A 23,717-nucleotide genomic window follows, 5' to 3' on the forward strand; every position below is an offset into this window, starting at 1 on the left:
TGATTCCAAAATGATAAAAGAACAAGCAATAATGAAGCTGTTTGTTTTAATTTAATTACAGAAGCATTGTCGCTAAAGATTCAAACATATTGTGTGATGAAGGTGAGCTGCCAATCGCGTAAATAATGCTGATAATTAAAATTTAAATGCACCCATTTCATAAATAATGCAAACAATCATAAATTATAACGCATACTGAGGATTCAATTATAAATGTCAATTTAGTTTTTTCTAAAAAACTTTAGTTTCCAAAAATTCCCACATATATCTCACACCATAATTTTTTAACTTTAATTATGAGGGAAAAAGTGCGAGTTATATTCGAGCAAATACTGCTTTCCAAGCAGTATACTCGCACTGCTTGGAAAGAAGTCAATAGACACCTCCATGGGCAAGGTGCATTGTGCTATGTAATGAGTCATGTGTTTGCAGTCAGTATAAATTGGAGGAATATGATGCTCCCAAGTCAGTGCAGCGAGTGAAATGGCTGAGAGAAGGAGTATGAAAGAAGCATTGTGATAGGATGCCATGTTGTGTCTATCTGTTTTTCAAATTGTTGACAAATTGGTCTGTCCCAGGTCAACAATCAGTGATACCACACTGACATGGAAACACAGTGCTACAACATGCAGTGGACAACCTACCACACCCTACGGTCACTGAATGTGACTGTAGGGTGCTATGAAAGATAACATGTAAAAACTACCATTTGTCAGCTAACACACTGAATGCAGATTTCTAGGCATCAACTGGAACACAAATCTGCACAAAAACATTCAGAACCGAGGCTAACAATGGGATTCCATGGTAGGACAGCAATATGCAAGCCCCACATTACTCGAACCACCATACACCATACATTTGCATCTTCAGTGGTGCAAAGAGTGTGTATGGTGGGACATGGCAGCTTGGAAACCTGTGTTATGGAGTGATGAATCACACTGCATCCTCTACTGAGTAGATGGACAGGTGTGGATGATGCCTGGTTAATGTCTCTTACTGGAGTGCATAATCCCAACTATGAAATTCAGAGGTGACCAGGTGATGGTATAGTCCTGTTTTTCCTGGTTTAGCCTTGGACCTCTGTTTGTGGTATACAAACAGAGGTATCCGAGAGGTATCTGAATGTTCTGGACAATACAATGCTTCCTACTTTTGTTGCATTTCTATGGAACTAACCATTGTCTCTTTCAGCAAGACAATGCATGTCATAAGGCTGACGCTGTAGCCGCATGGTTATGTGGAAATGGACGTCGACACACTTAACTGGCCTCCACAGAGCCCTAATCTCAACCCTATTGAAGATCTGTGGGATTAACTGGAGGGAACATCGGGAGAGGTCAAGAGACGATGCCTTCCCTACAACAAGCCAGGACCTCATTACATGCCTACAGGAAGAATGGCCCAAAATTCCCATTGATCACTATCATATACTTGCAGAAAGTATGCCCTCGTAGGATTACTGCAGTCATCGGAGTGAAAAAAAGAACTTTCTGTACCACTTCAAGGACTTATGCAAAATTCAGCAGAATTACGAAAGTCCAAACTGTCAAATGCTTCCATTGTTGGCTGACTGGTTACTATTTCTTTAAAGTGAGTGCTGTGGTGGCTGTTTGTTCCTTACAATATGGTGTCTGTTGACCTCTTTCCAAGAAGTGTGTGTGTGTGTGTGTGCACGCGTATAAATAAAATTTGAGGCCTGCCATCTAACCCTCTTAAATATCTCGGCATGCAGCTCTATAGATGATGGCCAGCACTGGTCTATATTTAGGTTGTAATTGAAGGAGATAAAATATTATGATTTCATATAAAATTCAGGTGTAAAGCAAGAGTGAGACTCATTCACTCATCAAATATATGGATCACATTATGAAGTGGCATTAAACTGGTTATCAAAACTGGAGATATTAACCATAACTCTTTATGCAGGTAAGGTTATTAGACAAATAAATGCAGTAAAAGTGTTCAGCATATTTGAACTAAGCTAAATAACTGCTGTGACAAATCACAATAATAATAAATAAGCTTTAAAAATAGGGGGATATTAACTGCATTCTGAATGGAGAACCTATAAAATAAATATAGGTCACTCAGCTATTTAGAAATGATTTTTAGTGAAGATGGCAAGTAAATTGGGAAACAGATAACATAATAAAAATACTAGTGTGGTGGAGAGTATTGTGGCTGGAATTTTGAAAGAGGACACACACAGGGCAACACAACATTTGTCACACAGATATATCTGCCGTCTTATTTCTTCACTACATGGCAATACCTAGTAGGATTTTTCTTTTTTGGTGAAGCAAGAACCAGAGTAGTGAAGCATCTTCCTTCCAATCTAAAAATGGTATGTACATCACACGTACATCCCATTTTCAGTGGCTGCTCAGCATGTGTAAGATTAGAAAATGTTTTCTTATGAGAGTCACTGAAAATCTGCAAGTATAATAATTTTACTGTATTTACTTACAGAAATAAATTTTACTGTATTTACTTACTGTACTTAAGGTCAAAAAAGAACTTTCTGTATCACTTCAAGGACTTATTATGAAAGTCCAAACTGTCAACTGCTTCCATTGTTGGCTGACTGATTACTATCTCTTTCCTGAGGATTTTGTGCAATTTTAATGACTTGTGGTATGCATGTACACTGCCCATTATTTCTACTATTCTGGGAAGAAACAGACCATGTGATGCATTGGCCAAGAGATTTCTTCTGCTGTCTGCAATAGTACAAATATTTTCCTCCTGCTAGCAGATGAAGACACAGAACTACATGATTTAAACTGAATTATATTCATAACAGATGTCACCATATGCCCTTTAAATTCAGATGAATATGTTTTTTCAGCTGTGTGCTCAAGAATACTTGAGCTTAGTAGTAGAAAGGTTAAAATTGAAGATATCAGGAAGTAATTAGACATTCTTGGCATTCAACAACATGTGAGCTGAGCTAATCTAAGGTGCTGTGTAGTCAAACAGAATGATAGAAAAAAAGGTTAGCAAATCAGGTACTAGATACCAGGATGGCAGATAAAAGTTCCAGAGGAAGACAAAAGTATAAGATCTATCAATACCAATATCAAGTGTATTTTCGGTGCTAGTTTTCTGTTTTTCAGGATCACAAGTAGATTCAACAATTTGTACATCACATGTACATTCCATTTTTACAATTTGGGATGATTACAATTTCTGCTTCTTCAGCTATCTTTTTTTACTCATTGGCATAAAGTAACTACTTATTTTACTCATTCTGAACAATGATTGCACTGATTTAGCTTAGGTTAATTCAAAACTCACGTGAACACACCTGCCTGTTGCAGAGTGAATACAGAACTGATAAACTGATACTGAAAGCAATTGGAAGTGAACACAACTTCCTGTTTCCGGTTGCGTACCAACCTAGTAATCAAAACTAAAAATTCAATTCATGAACACAGTACCATCTACCGGAATATTTATAATACATTTTGCTGTCAATAAATTGTAAATTTGTAAAAACTAAAGGAAAAAAGGTGTCGGTACTGCATACTGCCAGAAAAAAAAGCACTGATTACATCTATATTTGAACATTTCTGGTGGAATACATCTACACTGGCATTTCTACATTCTGAATATTTTCCACCACTTTTCTGCTACTATTTCTTTTACTTAATTTTTCATAATTACTCCAGACATCTAGAATATCATTTACTTCAATTGTTGTGTAAGTAAAGCAAATGAGATTCTGGATGTCTGGAGTAACTTTTTCAGTAATAGCAACATTTAGAAAGAGATGATATGAAAAGTATACTTTGGAATATGAAAACTAAATTTGTTGAGCTTTAAATTAGAGAGTTATGCTTCCAAATGGTACGTAGATTTATTTCAGCAAGTTTCTAAGAACATATTAATTTATTTTTTTCAAGGTATTAGAATATGAAAACTAAAAGTTAATAATTATAGTATAGGTTAATTAAATTACACTCATTCAAATAACGCTCTTTAAAAAAATCATATAATAAACAGATAACTCTATTTATAGAGGATTATAAAGTTTTTGTAGCAGTCTGAAAATGTGACAGTAAAAAAAGATAGCCATTATGATTCTGAAGGCAAATAGGGATTAAAATTTTAACAAGTGAATGTGAAATAAACTAAAGCATATTATGTAAACTTAGAAAAACCACAGTGAAATCAAAGAGGCAGAAAAAAAGGTATTTCATAAAATCTTGCATTTCTTCTTTGATATACTATACATTAACCCCATATTTCTGAATTTCTTTTAAATAAATCTTACCTCTTGACTTTTCACGCTCTCGACCCCTATTTCTATCTCTATCTCTCTCCCGATATCTTCTGTCTCTTGCTGGACTATAATCTCTTCTATCTCTTTCCCTAGACCTTTCGCGAGATCGAGATCTGTCTCTGTAATCATCTCTGTCACGATATCTGTAGTAATTACGTCCACGTTCTCTCTCTCTTCTGTCAGCTTCTCTTTCATCTTCTCTTCTTTTCTGTTGCTCTAACCGAGGGATTCTGAACACCTCCTGCACAAGAATCATAGCCTCAGTTAAAAGGATTATATACACTGAAGGTTGGCTATAAGCCAGTACTAAGTAAGGTCAGAGAGGGAGTTTGGCAATATGCCTGGGTTATATATGGCTTTGCAATACAAAAGTACAAGCAACTTTAACTCTTTAAATTTTAATGTAACACACATACCAATTTTCTAATTAATATAACCTCTTAACACAGAAAAAATATTTTATTGCCTATAATGTTAACAGGGAAACTAAAATGCTGTTATGCATACAAGTTTTACAGATTATGTAAAGTTTTCATAATATTAAAAAAAAAAAAAGTTGTAAAAAAAAAATGGAGAGAGAGAGGAATTTCATTAAAGAATTACTCCATGTAACTGAGCTCATTTAAATTTATTATATTCCAAAATTCCATAATATTAAAATGTATTATATGAATACAAAGTTAACAAAAAAAAGAGAGTAGAATTAATGAATGCTGATAACTTATGTGTACCAAGAAAGAAATATTTAAATAACCATTACATCACATTCCCTGCCATTTCTTAGCTTTTTATTTTCTTTTTTTTAAATAAATAGATGCATCTGCACTTTTTATAATCTCCCTAAAAGAGTAATGATGAGTATCTATGCAATGATCATGAATTTCTTTATTTAAAGTAAAATAAATTTTGATATAGAGGATTATTTGAATGATTTGGGAAGATGTGCTCAACAGTAAGTAGCTCTACTTTTATATTCTGTTTTGATAAACTTCTCTATGTAACTTATAACTTGATATAAAAGATTTTTTTCTCTACTGATTTTCTCCCTCTTTATCCAAAATAGATCTTCCATGCCTGACTGCCTTTTCTACCTGATACTTGAATGGGTATTTCTCTCTGAAATGTGATTTCATTCGCATGTCTTCAACATATGCTGAAAGCCTAAGCAGCAAATAAGTTTATATACTTTTTTCTTTTTCTTTTTTGTTAATTATTTTCCTACTGATAGAGAAAACATACAATTCATGCATACTGGAAACTTTTATAATATCAGTCAGCTGCTTGTTTACAAGATTAACTGATATGATAAGGTAATAATTCAGAATAACAAAAAAAAGAAACTTTTTTTTTAAAAAACAAAGAAAAAAGCAGAAATTTAAGAGGACTCAATCCTACCTCATTTGTCACATAAAACAATTAGCTCTACACTTCATCTGTTCTTAAAGAAAGTTTTTCCACTTGATTATAAATTAAATTAAACTTGCCAAGAAATTATATTCTTGTTTAATCCTTTATCCAAATGCAAGCAAACAAAGCTTGGGCATGAGGTATCTTCAAGACTAGGCTACTCGAATATAGAGGCTGATGACTTCACATCAACTGCCTTAGTATCCCATCATACAAAGCACACACGCGCGCACACACACAGAGAGATGGCATTATGGGAAGAATCACTACACAGATTGATTTTGACCTTTCTTAGGAAATATATGAATTCTGCGTTAATTCAACTTTGTATCTCTTTCTGCTTTCACTGATGAGACCTCAATATATAGAGGCTGGTGACTTCACAGCATTATACATGTCTGAAAGGACATGGCCTTTGCATTATGGGATACCAAGGCAACTGATGTGAAGTCACCAGCCTCTATATACAAGTAGTCTAGTCGTGAAGATACTTCATGTTCAAACTTGGTTTGCTTGGATAAAGAATATAATTTCTTGGGAAGTTAAAGTTAATCTGTCTTGTTCATATACTCCCAAATTTTCAGATTAAGAAGAGATTTCCTTTCATGGAATAGCAGCAGCAACTTTAAGTCTACACCTGATAATTATTTAAAAATACAGCCTTCTCAGGATTTAAAAAGCCAAATTTACCCTTCTGCTCCAGATGTTAGCTTCATATTTAAGCAGCAAGTTGTTGTTCTACATCAAAAATTCAGTTCTAGCATGGAATACTACTTCACTGTTTGGGATGGCAACAAAACCTTATTAAATTTCTGGGACTCCACTGACTGAGTAATTATTACTCTACCTCCTTTCTTTCTCCCACATAGACCTTCCATGCATGACTACCCTTTCTACCTGATATTTCCCTGGGTATTCCCTCTAAAATGTCACCTCATTTCAATATATGCTGAAACTGGGCCTTGGCTTTGGTTTGTTTTTAGATTAAAAACAAACTACAATAAATGTAATGTTAAATAATAAACTACACAATAACCACAGTACTTAACTTTAATGAAATGAAAGTACAGATATTTCATACTGAAAATAACAGTACATCATCATCAGTGTGTAGAAACAAGCAATCAAAGGAACCAGATTACAAAGTACATACAGCAGTCGATGGTTTACCAATTAAAACTGTTGCTACGTGCTAGAAATTAGCATTAATAAATAATATTAAAAATATTATTAAACAACTATTTTTGATGGTTACATAAGATAAGAATCTCCCAAACTTTTGGGAGAGAGAGACAATCGTTCTGATTTAAGATTTGGCTGATGTAAAAAGGTTTCACAACTTTCTTTGAAAAGGCATTCATATTTAAACCTGCATCTATGGAAAAGACGAGCTTATCCCATTGGATGTTATTCGCTGTAGTTGGTGGAGATGGGGAGTTCTAGAGTAGGTGCCCTCTCTCAATGAGTCTTTGGACTCCTTGGAGGTGTCGCATAATAATAATAATATTGTGTTTAGTGTCAATACTATGTTGTGCCAGAACAGAATTTTGAGGTTTCATGTATTCGATATAATATTGATGTTCTTTAATTCTTATTTCTACAGAACGGCTTGTTTGTCAAAAGTATGTTAGATTACATTCACACAGTATCTGGTAAATGGCAACTAATGATAGAGGCGACAGTTTGTCTTTTGTAGATGGCAACAGATGAGAAATTTTGTTGATCAGAAAATATGTGGGAACGAGATGATACTTCTTCAAAATTCTACCAATTTTGAAGTCTTCAATCCTGAGGTGTTGGAAAATAGGAGTCCATTATCTGCTGGATATGATTAGGGTTGTAACCATTAAATTCCATTAACTTTTTGATAGTGAGAAGTTTTTGTTGTAAGCTTAAGGGAGAGGAGCACACACACACACCTTATGTTAGGGGTCTTCAATGCATGGTCTGCGGAGTTCTCTGTCGTGTTCCGCTGGCCATTTTGAAAACAAAACTACTTAACATTAAAACGTGAATAAATAAAAAATAATTTCAATGAAGCTTGCAGGCCACTAAGCTATACTGCGGTATTTAGAATTGTAAGATGCTTTCCAGATCCACAAGGACCGCTGTGCATTTGATACATAAAATCCTATAAAAATAAATATTACACTCATGAGCAGTTGAATTAGAGATACCTGCCTAGTAACGGATAGCACCCCTTTCACCTTGATGATGGTGGCGATGCGGCATAGCATGGACTCCACAAGGCACCAGAAGCGTTGGGTAGCCAAAATGATCCATGGCCGCTGCACAGCCTCCCACAATGCAGGGAGGGTCCAGGGTGCGTATATCTTTCTCGACAGCATCCCAGATGTGTTCAATAGGATTGACGTCAGGATAATTCACGGGCCAGCCAAGCATCCTCATGTCTGTGAAGTGTTCATCCACTCTATTGGCCACAATTCGGGAGGGGTGGGTCAGTGCATTGTCTTGCTGTAGGAACAGGTCTCCTACAGGGTGCAGAAATAGCTGCACATGATCTGACAGCAGGTCCCTGTATCATTCACCAGTGAGGGACAATGGTAGCTGTACCAGGGGGACCCATTTCATCCCACATAAACAGTCCTCATACGAGGATACCACCACCACCACTGGCCTGAACTGTACCCTGCTGGCACGAGGGATCCATCACTTCGTGTGCTTGGCGACGCACGCGTGCCATGCCATCGGCATGTACCTCGACTCATCAGTCCAGACAACCTTTTCCCATGCATAGAGAGTCCAATGGCGGTGTTCCTGTGCCCATGCTAATTGTTGTGCCTTCTGTACTCCATAGCGAGGAGATGGTTCTAGATGGTGTGGCTACTCACACATTATTGTTGTCCAGCATTGAATTGGCGAGTGATTTGCGGCACTGTGGCCTGTCTATCCGCTGTTACCATCCGAGCTAGCCGACGGTGTCTCCTGTTATCGACACGTTATACAACACGGCAGTTTTTCCTGACGGCTGTGGTTTCACCCGATTCCATGTACTCACGGTACACTCTTGACACAGCAGCCCGTAAAAAACCCAGTGCCTGCATGCCTTCAGAGATGGAGTGCCCCATACGTCTGGCTCTGACTATCTGGCCATGATCGAAGTCGCTGAGATTCTGAGTCTTCCCCGTTCTGTGCTCAACTATTACTCAGACGGCCAGTACAAGGAATAACGACATCCCCGTCAGATGCCACTGTTCCATTCGCTGGGGCGACCACAGCAGGTATCTCTAATTCAACTGCTCATGAGTGTAAATAGACATGCTTATTCAACCATCTACCAGCGCCAAGCGGTACTTAAGTACTAGTACTAACGTCGCAGGTGGATGGCTGAAGCAGTGGTTCATTCGAGTGCGCTGTCTAGTGGCTTCCACATACATCTCGAAGGTTCTCGATACTTCGTTATTTTCATATAAATACAAGAGGATCTCATCCACAGTCAGTCAGTCAGTGGTGAACAGTGATATTGATATTCGTATATAAGCTCACACAGGTTCGTCGTGTCAGCCATAGCCTATTGTGGTTTTATATTGCCAGACTTTTTTCATTAGTGTGAGACATATTCAGTGGATAATAACCATTACACGGTCATTTTGGATCATTTTTTGGATTCACTTTCCATTACTATGGCATCTACGAGTAAAAAGCGTAAATCAAGTGATTCTTGTTGGGTTTTTAATGATAAGTGGACCAATTTGTACTTTTTTGTGCCGACTGGTGATAAGCCAGCGTGTTTAATTTGTCGTGAGCCAGTCAGTATCAAAAGAATACAATATAAATCAACACTACGAGACAAAGCATGCGTCCAACTTCATCTTCAACGGGCAGCTTCGTGTGGACAAAGTGAACCATCTCCAAATTGATTTAAAATGCCAGCAGGGTACGTTTAAAAGGCAGAGGGAAGAGAATGAAGCATGAGTCAAAGTAAGTCATGTAACATCTGAAAAAACTGCTAAAAAATCAAAAGCCTGATTGGACGGCGAGTTTGTGAAAGTGTGTTTCATTGCTGCTGGGGAAATTCTGTGCCCAAATAATAAGTGTCTAAAAACCAAGTTTGTCTGGGGTAACTGTAGCATGACGTCTCGAAGAACTTGCCAATGACATTGAAGGAACTTTAAAAAAACGGTCGTCTGAATTTACGTCACATTCACTTACTTTAGATGAGAGCACAGATGTGAAAAACACAGCACAACTGGCTATTTTTCTCCATGGCACTGATATTCTTGGAGCCGCTAAGAAAACACTCTAGCATTTCGACCTCAGCTTAACCAACTTCGAGGGTGTGGTAACTGATGGTGCCCCCCTGCTATGGTGGGAAAGAACAGAGGGTTTGTTGCGCTGCTATGGAAAGAACCGGAACTAGAAGGAAAAGATTTTGTCCATTACCACTGCTTAATCCACCAGGAGAATTTGTGCATGAAAAATTGGATTTGAGAATGTCATGAAAGTTATTGTGACTGTTGTCAACATTATTAGGGCAAGAAGAATAAATCATCGTCAATTCCACGAGTTTTTGACCCAAGAGTCCGAAGAGGATCACGGCGTGTGGTTTATTATAGTGATGTGCATTGGTTGAGCAGAGGGAAGGTTCTTAAAAGAGTCCATGACGTAATATGTGAAATATAGCAGTTCATGCAAACCAAGGGGAAGCAGAATGAAGAATTCAATGATCCGAAGTGGATGACAGACTTTGCCTTTTTGACGACATCTCGTTGCATATGAATGACCTAAATACGTGGCTACAATCCAAAGATCAACTGGTACACATTCTGTTTGATCACACAAAGCTTTTGTGGCCAAGCTCAAACTTTGGGAGGCACAACTCGCAAAAAAAAAAAGACTTAACTCATTTTAAGCTTCTCGCTGAGTCCAACTGTTCATCTCTTGATGAATACGCTATAAAATTAGCCGTGTTGCGACGCGAGTTCAAAGAGAGATTTAGTGATTTTCGTAACCAACAGTCTTTAGATTTATTTTCAATGCCATTCAGTGTCAATGCTGCTGAAATGCCAGGCTCAGTACCAATGGAGCTGCTTGAACTTTAAAACAACTCTTCTTTGAGAGAAAAATGATTCAATTTACATTTTACAAAGACTACATTTCTGAGGACGCATTAACTAATCTTTGCCAGCATGCTTTGAAGATGTGTGCTTTGTTGAAGCACATACTTATGTGAGCAGTTCTTCTCCAGAATGAAGCATGTGAAGTCCAAGACAAGAACTCAGATTATTGACCAACATCTCGAGAATACTCTGCACATAGCAACTTTGGCAAGCTGGTCAAGGAAAAGCATTGCGAAGTTTCCCATTGACATTGTAAAAAATTAATGTTTTCTTCATTAAATTATCTTTTTTTCAAGTATTGATTGTATTTACTTATCATGAACCCGACTCCTAGCTACGCTCGCAAAGCTGAGTTTGTTTATTTTTATAGGATTTTAGGTAAAGTATCAAATGTACAGCATTCGTTGTGAATCTGAAAAGCATCTTACAATTCTAAATACTGCAGTATAGCTTAGTGGCTCACAGATTTCATTGAAATTTTTAGCGTGGCCCACACTGTCTGAAAGGTTGAAGACCCCTGCTTTATGTGTTCTATTAATTAACGATTATTATTTATTCCTTAATTAATAGAGCACATATGAGGGAGAATGTAGAAGACATGCATTGGCAAATTAGTATGACTGACAAAGAGTCCCTTCCTGGGTAACTACCATTCAATTTTTTAATGATATTGCATATATTATTATCAAATTGTAACTGAAAAGGAACAAGCTCCATCTAGGTCTTGGATAACAAAAAAATCAATTGCTACACCATGCAAACAAATAGCTTTGGCTTTATGTGTAATTTTTTTGGAAAATCAGGATGGGAATGATTGTTTATAAAAGTACCTTCCAGAACAAGAAGGTTTTCTATAAAGAGAAAGGTATAATGATCCATTTGGTAGCCATGTTATCACTAGCTTGTCTAGGAAGAAAAAGCAGTTAGCATTTTCTATAACGAAGTTCATTTCCAGATATTCACTGGTTAAATGTACTTAGTGAAACATGGCTGACTGTAGATGATATAACTAGTGGGATTGAATGTGATGGGTATAGTGTGTTCAGGAATGACAGAGAGAATAAAATGGGGGGAGGAGTATTGTTGATAACTGATGAGCTCCAGCCAAGGAGAATAGAAGTTGAATTGCAGGATAGAGAAAAGAGCACATTTGAGGCCATTTGGTGTGAGATTGTGGCTAGCAGAACTAAATATACAATTGGGTGCTGCTATAGACCAGGTGATGGAAAAGATGGTGGTGACAGTATGCACAAGCAAATAGAAGAAATGGGTGGAAGGAGGGTAATTATTATGGGAGATTTCAACTATGGTCGCATTGATTGGAGTGAGGAGAGGACACACGGGAGGAAGGAACTGGATTTTATGCTGTTATTAAGGGATAACTATCTGCGACAGCATGTAATGGAAAATACTAGGGGTCAGAGAGTGCTTGACCTAGTAATTACATCTGAGGATTTGGCTGTAACAAATATGACCACATTGCCACCAATCGGTGAGAGTGATCATAGGGTCTTAACTTGGGAGGTGGCTAAAGGTGTAGAATTTTCAATTAAGACAGGGTACATGTGGAATTATCGGGCTGGAAAGTATGACAAGCTTAGGAGTTTGATTGGTTCAGTGCCATGGCATGTACAACTGCAAGGACTAGAAGTTGATAGTGCATGGGAGGTAGTTAAGAAGTGCTTGCATGAAGCAATGGCTGACTGTATACCTAGAGTCCGAATAATAAATCAAGTAGGGGTTAAATGGATGAATAACACCATTAAGCTTGAGTTGCAAAAAAAGAAACAACTATGGAGGGAATTTAAGGAGAAGGGTGACCGGCAGGCACATGAACGGTATAAAGCGCAGGCCAGAAGGGTGACGAGTGTGGTAAGAAAAGCAAAAAAGGATTACGAAAGAACATTGGCCATGCAGGCTAAAGAGAATCCTAAACAGTTTTTTAGATATGTAGCAAGTAAAAGGAAAAATGTACATGTCAGATTGATTTTAAAGAATGCCGATGGTAGGGAGGTAACTGAATCAGTTGAGATAGTTGAGTTACTGAGTGAGCACTTTGCAAAAGTATATCATCCAGGTGGTGACATTGCAGAAACGAATAAACCAGTAGATTATACGGGAATTGTGGTTAATGAAGTGGAGGTGAGTAGTCTATTGCATAACCTCAATGTCAATACATCTGTGGGATTGGATGGTATACCAGCTCGTGTTGTACGAGAAGCAGCTAAAGAATTGTCAGTACCCTTGACCATTTTGTTTAATTTGAGTCTCGGGTCTGGGTTAGTCCCGAGCGGGTGGAAAGAGGGGAAAATAGTTCCACTGCATAAAGGTGGTTCCAGGACTGCTGTTGTGAATTACCGACCGATTAGCATATCAGGAATCATTGTCAAGATCTTAGAGAAAATAGTCAAGAGGAAAATACAAGATTGGATAGAAGAAAATGGGATACTGTATCGGGGACAGCATGGTTTTGTGAAGGGTAGGTCATGCCTCAGTAACTTGCTCACGTATTATAACACAGTGACGGCTGAACTGGATAAGGGTAATGGGATAACGGTGATTCTACTGGACCTTGCCAAGGCCTTTGACAGGATTCCACATGGAATTCTAATCAGTAAATTGCAGCATATGGGAATGGACATAGGGTTGGTGAGATGGATAGGAGGGTGGTTGACGGAGAGATATCAGAGAGTGGTTTACTCGGGAGTAGAGTCCACAAGACGGCCTGTGACTAGTGGTGTGCCACAAGGATCTGTTCTTGGACCACTGCTGTTTAATTTGTTCATAAATGATATAGGAAATGATCTGAGAGGAACAGTTCATTTGTTTGCGGATGATGCGAAGTTGGGTAGGGCAATAGTGAATGCAGATGACGTCAAAATTTTGCAGGATGATTTAGATAGATTGGAGGTCTGGGCTAAGGAGAATGGATGTCAGTTTAATGTGGCAAAATGTAAGGTTGTGCATTTTGGGGTGAAAAGATTGGCGGCAGTTTACTGCATTGGTGGAACCGTGCTCCAGGAAATTGATGAGGCACGAGATTTAGGAGTGTTGGTAGATAAGGAATTGAAATTTAGGGGACACATTGCAAAAGTGACCAAAACAGCTCATCAAATCACTTGGTTGCTGAAGAATACGTTGACAAGCAGAGACAAGCAGGTTATTGTTCCTTTGTATCAAGCCTTGATAAGACCCCATCTAGACTACTGTGCTCAGATTTGGTCACCTAGGTTTCTTCTTGATGGGGAGGAGGTGGAGAGGATCCAGAGGCGAGTGACCAAGATGATAGCAGGTCTGTGGAATGAACCGTATGAGAACAGGTTGAGGATTTGTGGGTTGCAAAAATTGGTTGATAGGCGGAGGAGGGGAGATATGATTGAGACATTCAAATTACTGAAGGGTTTCTATAAAATTAATTCAGAAGATATTTTTGAGAACAGGGCTGGTTGTGGGAGGACTAGGGGACATCCATGGAAACTGGGCAAAAGTGTGGTTAGTAAAGGTGTTAGAGCTGGGTTCTTTACTTTTAGAGTAGTGAATGAGTGGAATGCGCTCCCTGAGTCTGTGGTGGATGCTGTGACAGTGAATGAGTTTAAGGCGAGGTATGACAGATACTGTATGAATGTCAAATAGTTGTGATGAATATGATTTGGGGGCTGCCTCGATGAGTCTAATGACTCCCTGGAGTTGCCCGTAATAATAGTAATAATAATAGTAATAGATCTTTGTTATATTCCCATGCTTTCTCGACTATTTGTCGTAAAGTGAAGATCTGATCCTGACAGCCTCTATTTGGCCTGAATCCAGCTTGTTCTTCACCAAGCTTTTCTTCCACAATTCATCTCAACCGTTTCTCAAGTATACTTGCATAGATCTTGCCAGGAACACTCAGTAGGGAAATACCTCTGTAATTCTCGCATTCAGTTTTATTTCCCTTTTTATATATGGGTACTATGAGAGCTCTACTCCAATCATCGGGAATTCGTCCCTCTGTCCAGGCTTTCTGAACTATGCAGTGCAGCCACAGTAAGACTTTTACACCACCATACTTCAGCATTTCTGGTCGAATGTCATCTACTCCTGCGGCCTTTCTGCATTTCAAGCCTTTGATGGCTTTTTCTACTTCAAGTATGGATGTGTATTCCTGACTGCATGCCTGGTCAGTGTTTTCTTATCACTGTGCTGTCATCACTGCTTGTTTCATTTAGCAGTTTTTCAAAGTAATTACTCCATACTTCAAGGATATCCTTTTCTCCTGTTTTCATGTCACCTTTATCATCTCTAACTCCTTTTACAGCACTCTTTCCTCCATTCCTAAGCTTCTTCAACAACCTCCAGAATATTTTGCCACCCTCTTGATATTTATTTTCTATATTCTTGCCAAAGTCCTCCCATGACTTTTGTTTAGCTAGTTTTACACACTGATTAGCTTTCTTACATTTGTCTCTGTATTCTGTAAGAGTAAAAGCTGACTTATATGCCAGGAACGTTTGATATGCTTTCTTCTTTTCCTTCACTGCCTCTTTAACTTCTGTGTCCACCAGGGAGTTCTGATTTTTTTATCCTTGCACACAACCTCACCACATGCCTCTCTGGCAGAATCAATCAATGTTTTCTTCAGCGTTTGCCACTGAATCTCCAAGGTTTGATTCCTGTTCTCAAACTCTTTCATTTTCTTTTCAATAATTTTTCTGTATTTTAGTCTACAGTTCACATCTGAGAGCTGCTCAACTTTTATGTGCTTTAAAACTTTCTTACATGTTATTCTTTTCAATATGAAATTCAATTTTATCCTGCTCAAGACTAAATAGTGATCACTTCCAATTTCAAATCCTCTGTACACTCTGGTGTCCTGCACCAGGGAGAAAACATCACTATCAACAATAACATAGTCAATGAGACTTTTCTTATTCCTAGCTTCTTCTCTCCATGTGAATTTGTGCACATTTTTATGTTGGAACATGGTGTTAGTAATAACAAGTCCATGTCCTGAGCAGAAATCCAACAGATATTTGCCATTATTATTAGCTTTGCTCTTTTCTCCAAATTTTCCCAAAATATTTTTGTATGTCTCACAATCATTTCCTACTCTGCTATTTAGATCCCCAACAAGGACCAACTTTTCCTTTTTCATTGCGTCAGTTGCTTTTTCTAAAGTCTCAAAAAATTCCTCCACTTCTACCTTAGTAGAACCTTCTGTGGGACCATAGGCACAAATTAGTCTCATTGTCCAGTTCCCCATTCTCATATTTGTCCACATTACTCTACTTGAGACTGACTGCCATTCAAGAAGATTAGCCTCATATTTTGTGTTGAATACTATGGCTACTCCTTCTTTTCCTTGATTGTCATTGCCTGAATATAACATTTTGTATTTATTGCTCAGAAAGATCTCACCAGTTTTGGTCTTTTTTGTTTCAGTCACCCCTATTATGTCGATCTAGTACTTATCTAATTCCTCAGCTAGCTCCATTTCTTTGCCATTCAGGCTTCTTACGTTGATAGTACTGATCTTTAACTCTGGTGATGTTGAGTTGGGGTTTGTTTTCAGATTTGTTCCAGTAGCTGACTTTTCGCTGTTCACCCTGGTTCCCTGGCAAAAACAACGGGGGGCTTTTTTAACCGGGCGACGCCCCAGCCGGCATGAAATTTTGTCATGTTGTACCATCATTTTTTATTTCGGTTTAACCAATAGGAATACAATTTGGTCGGCTAAATCCCAAATTGCCAGCCCACCCTTGTTCGTTCAGTATCAAAGTAGATACCCAACAGGGTGCACCACAAGAAGGTGAGAATTGGACATTAGGTCAGAAGCCCTGGTCGGTTCTCCGCATTCCTTTAAAGGCTATGTGGAGGTCTCCTCTCAGTTATACAGCTTTGACCCTTAAAGGGTAAAGAATGCACCTTTGGTAGCATTTCATCTTTATAAAATGTAATGCAAGATCTATAGCATGCATCTAGTAGAATGCTACGTTCAAGTAGGATCTGAATACATGTATTGTCTGGGAAACAGCAGCAAGCCCCACTAGAGACTGATCTTGGAAGTGTAGACTGAGTGACAATCAGATTATTCTTCTCTGTGTGCTTCAAAGATATATTGGTAGAAAGAAGTAAGATATTTTTATTGCATACTGTAAGACAGTGGTGTGTATACCTCAACATAAAGACAAGGAACAGACTCCAGCTGCAATTCTAACTGCATGATGGTAGATAGGATCAAGCCAGCAATAAGTAGTCTCAATCAGAAGCTCAGATTCAGGACTCATGTCTTTATCAGACAAGCACTTGATATAGAGGGTACAAAGAACACTGGTCTGTACCATGGGAGGAGAAGACAGGGTGCAATGCATGTTGGATGCAACCCCACGTCTAAGTTCTAGGTCAGTATATGGAGAATATGTTTGTGGCAAAATGTGCACACAAACGATCTTGTATGTGAAAACATGAGCTAATTTGCAAATGAATAGGTTGGAAAGGTGGTCAATGGCTTGTTGCAACTATTTTTCTATGGCCCTAATATTGCAAGATGTCCGATGCTTACAGCAAAAGATTTAGACCAGGAATCCAGAAATTTGTGTTCACAGAAAATGCTATTAAGGAGGACATGTAAATGAACCATAGAAGACAGTGACAGATCATCAGTTAATCATCTCATATGATAGATGGTCAACACTGGGCAAAGGAGCTTTATAAGTCCTTGTTTCTTGAATACCTGTCATAAGGTTCTAGGTTATTTGAAGTGATCAGAAATTCTATGTTTTTATTTTTGCTTTGCTTTTGCCCACTAAAATTACAACATCATTGAGGGTAGATCCATTTCCTATACTGTGATTATTACATGGCGATAACTTTATGTAAAGTGTGGTTTCACAGGGTTTAAGAATGAATGCCTCCTGCAGAAATATAGGTACAATGACAATGGCTTATACTTCTGCAGGAGGGCTTAATGCCATCGATGTTTTGAAAGAATCCATGACATTTCCACTGTAGGAATGCATCCATTATTTATTTTGAATGATGACTTCTGGTATTGTGAGGTCATGTTTTAATCTTCAAGTACACTGGGTATTTTAATGGCTTAATTTTCCTCTGGGGATACAGAGGTATCCATTTCATGTGTTAGTGGGACTCTATTAGCTAGCAGGTTTAAGAGAGTTTTCTAGTATATGTTATTGCTATTGCAGTATACTCTACTTTGCCTCCTGATATATCATGTTCTGCTCTGTCTTGGTCTTATAAATCTCCTTTTTATCCTTCCACCTCTGGCAAACTTGGGATTAGGCTGGATGATCTCTTTCCAAGTTAGCATATTTGAGTGTTGTGCTTTTGCTATCATTTATTTTCATGGTCTTTACTGCCACATTAGGCATATAGATGGCAGAATAATGACAAATAGCTTGAGAATGATTTCTAACACTTACAGCAATGAATACGAGAATAGCGTGACAGAGTAGCTGAGGTACTTGACTTTCATTAATATATTGGGAGGGGGTTGTTAAATGTGGGGAAGATATTTCATATGGTTGTCACTTGATCCTTTAATTAATACATAAGCATATGGTGCAGCTGAATCAAAGAGAAGACAGATGATATATAGTGGGGAAACAGGCCTTGTACTTGATCTGCTACTGTTTAATTTATATATGAATGATAACAGGAATGATTTGAAGAGGAATATCATGTTATTTGCAGATAATGTTAAACTAGGGAAAGCAATAGTTAATTAAGGTGATATAGACATTCTACAGGATAATATAATCTAAACAAACTGGTAATTTGGGTAAAGGATACTGGTAAAGGGATTTTATAATTAAATGTTACATGCTAATGATTTTTCTTTCAACACATGATGCATGGGAGAACAAAGGGAAAGGGGTGACTCCAGGAATTTGAGTGTAGTTACCAAGTAAGGACTGTTTTTTTTTGGCTTGGAAGTGACGAATGAGTGGAGTGAACTGTCACAGGCAGAGTGCCTATAATACATTCACCACTTTCTTCAAGCATCCCACCAATATAATATTGACACTTAATGTTCCTTGCAATGTGAAGCTTGTTTGTCAACTCATTTCTGTATGCAAGTTCTTACCAGCTTCTCTAAAATCTTCACAATCACTCCAGAGATACTGATAGGTCAAAAGATGCATTAATCTTTGCACTAAATTGGTTAAACTTGATTAAACAAACTTCACACTGTATAGGGCCAACAGTGAAATGTCAGCTGCTGAAACAAACCTGAACTCAATATTAGCAGAGTTCATCATTGGCACCATCAATAAAAAAAGCATAAATGGAACTAGCTGAGTACCAGATCAACATAACAGGTGTTACAAAAAAAAAAAAAAAAAAAAAAGAAAAAAAAAAAAAAAAGAAAGCCGGAATCTAAAAAGTTCTATTCAGGCAATAATGATCATGACAAAAGAAGCTATACTAATCAACACTAAATACGAGAATAATCTTCTTGAATGGCAGGCAATATCTTAGCCCACCCACAGTATAAAATATACCATGGGTAGGCTATGGATTTTTTTCCCATTTTTTTTTTAATATCAATTATATGTATATATTTTTTGTATTTTTAATTTATTTTTTACACAGTCTGGAAATGATGCTGTGGAGACCAAACATGGAACTTTTTCAAGCCACTTCAGCCCTCCAATAAGCAGGGTGGTGGTCTCACATTACGTGATGAAATTCATCTCAAACCTAAAGACAATCACAAAGATCGATGCCCACAGCAGGATTCAAAAGCGCAGCTTGTTGATTGGAGAGTGAATACACTTGGCCAACCAGGCCAGCACAGAACACTGTTTTGCTAGCATTGAAACTGGAAGGTTATCTGATCTCCATCAAACAATGCTTTGGAGATCAAAGTTCAGGGTAGCAGGGCTGCTGTGGTGGTTTGTGCATTGATGGTCAAGTGAGAAAGAGAAATGTAACGTACTGTAGATGGTGAAAAATGTATTGTATTTGTATCAGCTAGCGGTTATATGAAATAAGTGAAAAAGAACATCATAATACTGGCCATGAGCCAGTTGCTTTAAGATAAGCCTTTCTACAAATGCCAAACATCCAAAATGGAATGTATCCAAAAATGGAATACTGATAAATAGAGAAGCAATGGCAAAACTGACTAAAATATCTCACTTATATATTTCAATATTATCCTTGATTTTGTCAAGAAAATGTGTGGAATTGATGATTTGGATTGTCCAGTTTGAGCACTGAATAGATACACTTTGCAGTTCTGTATGGGAGAGTCAATACAATTCACAATGGGCATTACAAGACAACCTTCTTCGTGTATTTTTGGAACCACATAAATGAGAGATCCTTCCAAAATAAGTGCATAACAAAGTATTTTCATCTCAGTTAACAACTTCAACAAGGAAGTTATTTAACTGTTTATGTTTTGGTAGGTTATTAGGTTATAACTAATTTCTTGATAACTGGAGGTATCCTGCAAAAGGTAGCCTATCTTCCTCTAACAGTTGACCTTATCCATCACAACTCCAGCTTTTCTTTTCTGCTTTAGAAATACGGTGCATTTGTTTAATGAAAGGAGCACATGGAATATTCAGCAGTAGATATATTACCTGGAGCTTATCTGCATCTTTAAAAAAATGAAAACAAGAACCTAACCCTGGAGTCTCAGTGGCAAACTCTGAAGAATAAACTGATTGATTCAGCTAGGGAGGTATGTGATGACATTGTATGCAAGGATAGAAAAATAAGAACACCATGAGTAAACACAAGAAGTTAAAGAAGCAGTCCTGAAAAAGAAGAAAGCATACCAAAAGTTCATAGTAAATAAGTCAGCACATGCCCTAGAAGAATACAGAAAAAAGTGTAAGCAAGTTAAGCTGTGCATAACAGTAGCTAAACAAAAGTCATGGGAAGACTTTGAAAAAGGAATTAGAGATGATAAAGGTGACATGAAAACTGAAGATAAGGATATCCTGGATGTCTGGATTAATTACTTTGAAAGACTGGTAAACAAACCAAGCAGTGACAGAACCATACTAGGAAATTTTCAAGAGGAATGCAAGAGGAGTACATATCAATACTTAAGGTAGAAAAAGCCATCAAAAACTAGAAATGTGGAAAAGCAGCTGAAGTACATGATATTAGACCAGAAATGCTCACATGATACACGAAGCTTTCCACAATGAAACAATGTCGAGGGCAAGTGTTTTTCGCTGGCATAAAACTTCTAAGGAAGGAAGGCAAAATGTGGAAGATCTTGAACGTGAGGGAAGACCTTCAATGTCCATCACAGAGACAATGATCAACACAGCAGCGATTATCATCAAGGAGGAGTGCAGAATTACAGTACACCAGCTGCATGCTGTCCTGAATATTTCTGTGGGAAGTGTTCACTCAATCATGGCTGAACATTTGGGACTGAAACGTGTTTGCACCTGATGGATTCCCAAACTCTTGACACCGGAGCAAATGTAGCATCGAGTGGATGTGTGCACAGAATGGAAAGAAAGACTGGAACAAGAAGGCGACAACTTCTTAAAACGCATCATTACAGCAGATGAAGCTTGGTTGTATCACTATGACCCTACAATGAAACAACAAAGCAGTGAATGGAATCATCCGTCTTTGCCTATCCCCAAGAAAGCAAAAACTGTAAAATCGGTTGGTAAAGTTATGACAATAATGTTTTTTGACTACGAAGGCATTGTTTACCAACACGCTGTAAAACCCGGGAATACTGTAAACGGCTCATACTATGCGGATGTTTTACGGACAATGGTACAGCACATCAAAAGGAAGCATCCATTGCTGAAGAATGGCTTCTTATTGCACCACGATAATGCAAGGCCACATATTGCTGGTGGGGTAGTGGACGTTTTGCAGAAGAACAACATAGATATCCTACCACACCCTCCATACAATCCTGATTTCGCACCGTGCGATTTCTGGCTGTTTCCTCAGCTCAAGAAACCACTAAGAGGCCACCATTTCGAAAGCAACAAAGCATGTGTAAAAGCTGCGGAGGCGGTTTTGAAAGAACTCTCAAAAAAATGGACTTTCACATGTGTTTAAGAAGTGGACACAACGTTGGGACAAATGCATCGCGTCTCACGGTAGTTACTTCAAAAAAGACCATGTAAATGATGACGATTAAAGGTAATCTGTTTTCTGTATAAATATAGTCTTATAACTTATTGAACAGCCTCTGAAGATTTCATGCCAGCTTTAACAAATCTGGCATGAAAATCAGCAATAAAAAGACAAAAACTATGAAAATAGGCAGAAGTATAGAAAACTTCAGTTGTATTCTGAATGGAGACCCTATAGAACAAGTAAAATACTTCAGCTATTTAGGCACAGTTTTTAGTGACAATGGCCAGTTAAACCAGGAAACAGGCAACAGAATAAGCAAAGCTGGTATGGTGGGCAGTGGCAGCCAGCTGAATAAATTTATACCGAATAAGAGGGAAATTAGCCAAAACACCAAACTAGCAGTATACAAGACAGTGTTCAAAACAGTTTTGAGTTATGGATCTGAGAGTTGGGTTAGAAATAAAGCACTTGATCAAAGGCTAGAGACTATGAATATGAGAGTTCTGAGAAAAATTAGCAGAGTGAACCAATAATGTCAAATTTCTTTTCTAATATCTTCATGTTTAACATGATTCTGCCATTGATGCCATCAGTTCACTCTGCTAATCTAAGGTAGTATGGCTACTTAAATGGAATGGGTGAAGAAAGATTAGCAAAATCAGGTGTTTGATGCCAAGATGGCAGGAAAGAGACCCAGATAAAGATCAAGGTCTAGGTGGATTGATTTCATCAGAAGTGCTTTAGAGGCACAAAATGTTAGATATGACAATATTGGAGTGTTCACAAGTAATAGATTGGAGGAAAATTGTTGATAGGAGATTAATAATAATGTAAACTTAATCATGTAGTGCTGTCATATTAACCTGAACATCTGTTTTGGGTTCATATTAGGAAATTGATGACGATAATGATCATTTGCTTCTAAAGTGTGTTGCAGCAACTTCAAAGTGTAGTTTATTAGCATCTTTACTTGGAAGACAAGAAAGATTGCATTCAATACTATGCAAAAAAAATCAGGATATGGAATGGATTTAAGTACAACCATAAAATTATGATCTTTCCTCAATAGGCATCCGGAAATGTTTATTACCCCTTTATTAGTAAGAATATTTCCAGTGGTAAATTTTTGCTTACAATATAATGATTCATATTCTTGTATCAGTCTATGGAAATGTCATTTGTAAGAGTGGGTTAGTCATTGTTTTGAAACACATAAAATGATATGCAGTAATTTGTCTTTTAGAGTGCTTCTTTCAAGATTGGATATGGAGTGAATATTAGATGCTATTCACTACATAAACCCAGCCAAGGTGAAGGAGTCAAGAAAGGACACCGTTGAAGCCTTGCTGGTCCCAAGCCTGGAGAAATGGGGAGGGTTAGCGAGGACCAACCACCCCTCCTGTAAACATACCTTTGGTAAAGAAACGAGCACCACAGAAGCCTCGAATTTCGGACGCTTTTGCCACAATGATTACTAATAGTTTTTGGACCTGGAACATACGCAGTTTGATGAAAGAAGGTGCTCTTTTTAATGTGATGAATGTCTTACGACAGCATAAAATTGAACTGTGTGCTGTACAAGAGGCGTGTTGGCCGGGCCATGGCTCGACCCGCAATCAGGAATACACACTATATTATAGTGGTGACAACAGAGGACGAAGAGTCCTCGGAACTCCGTTTTTAGTTAGTGATAAATTTTTGTGTAATAGTTTAGATTTTAAACCTGTGAACAATCAGCTGTGCACTATTAGAGTTAAGGGATGTTTTCAAAATGTGTCTATTGTAAACTGTTATGCACCTACGGAAGAGAGCTTGGAGGAAGCCAAAGACTGTTTTAATGAAGTGCTTGAGAGTACTTGTGCTAA

General features: G+C 37.9%; 1 protein-coding gene across 2 annotated transcripts in view; it reads right to left on the reverse strand.

Moving 5' to 3' along the window:
- Positions 1-23,717, reverse strand: part of Set2 (SET domain containing 2) — a 552,532-nt gene that overhangs the window by 134,106 nt on the left and 394,709 nt on the right. For both annotated transcript variants that reach the window (XM_090414077.1, XM_090414085.1), the window contains one exon: positions 4,280-4,529. In XM_090414077.1, coding sequence (XP_090270203.1) covers positions 4,280-4,529 — 250 coding nt within the window. The remainder of the gene's footprint in view (positions 1-4,279; positions 4,530-23,717) is intronic.

This window comes from Typopeltis vanoorti, chromosome 2 (assembly GCF_054136105.1).
Source record: "Typopeltis vanoorti isolate ZY-2024b chromosome 2, IOZ_Tvanoo_1.0, whole genome shotgun sequence".
In the NCBI taxonomy this organism is placed as follows: Eukaryota; Metazoa; Arthropoda; class Arachnida; order Uropygi; family Thelyphonidae; genus Typopeltis; species Typopeltis vanoorti.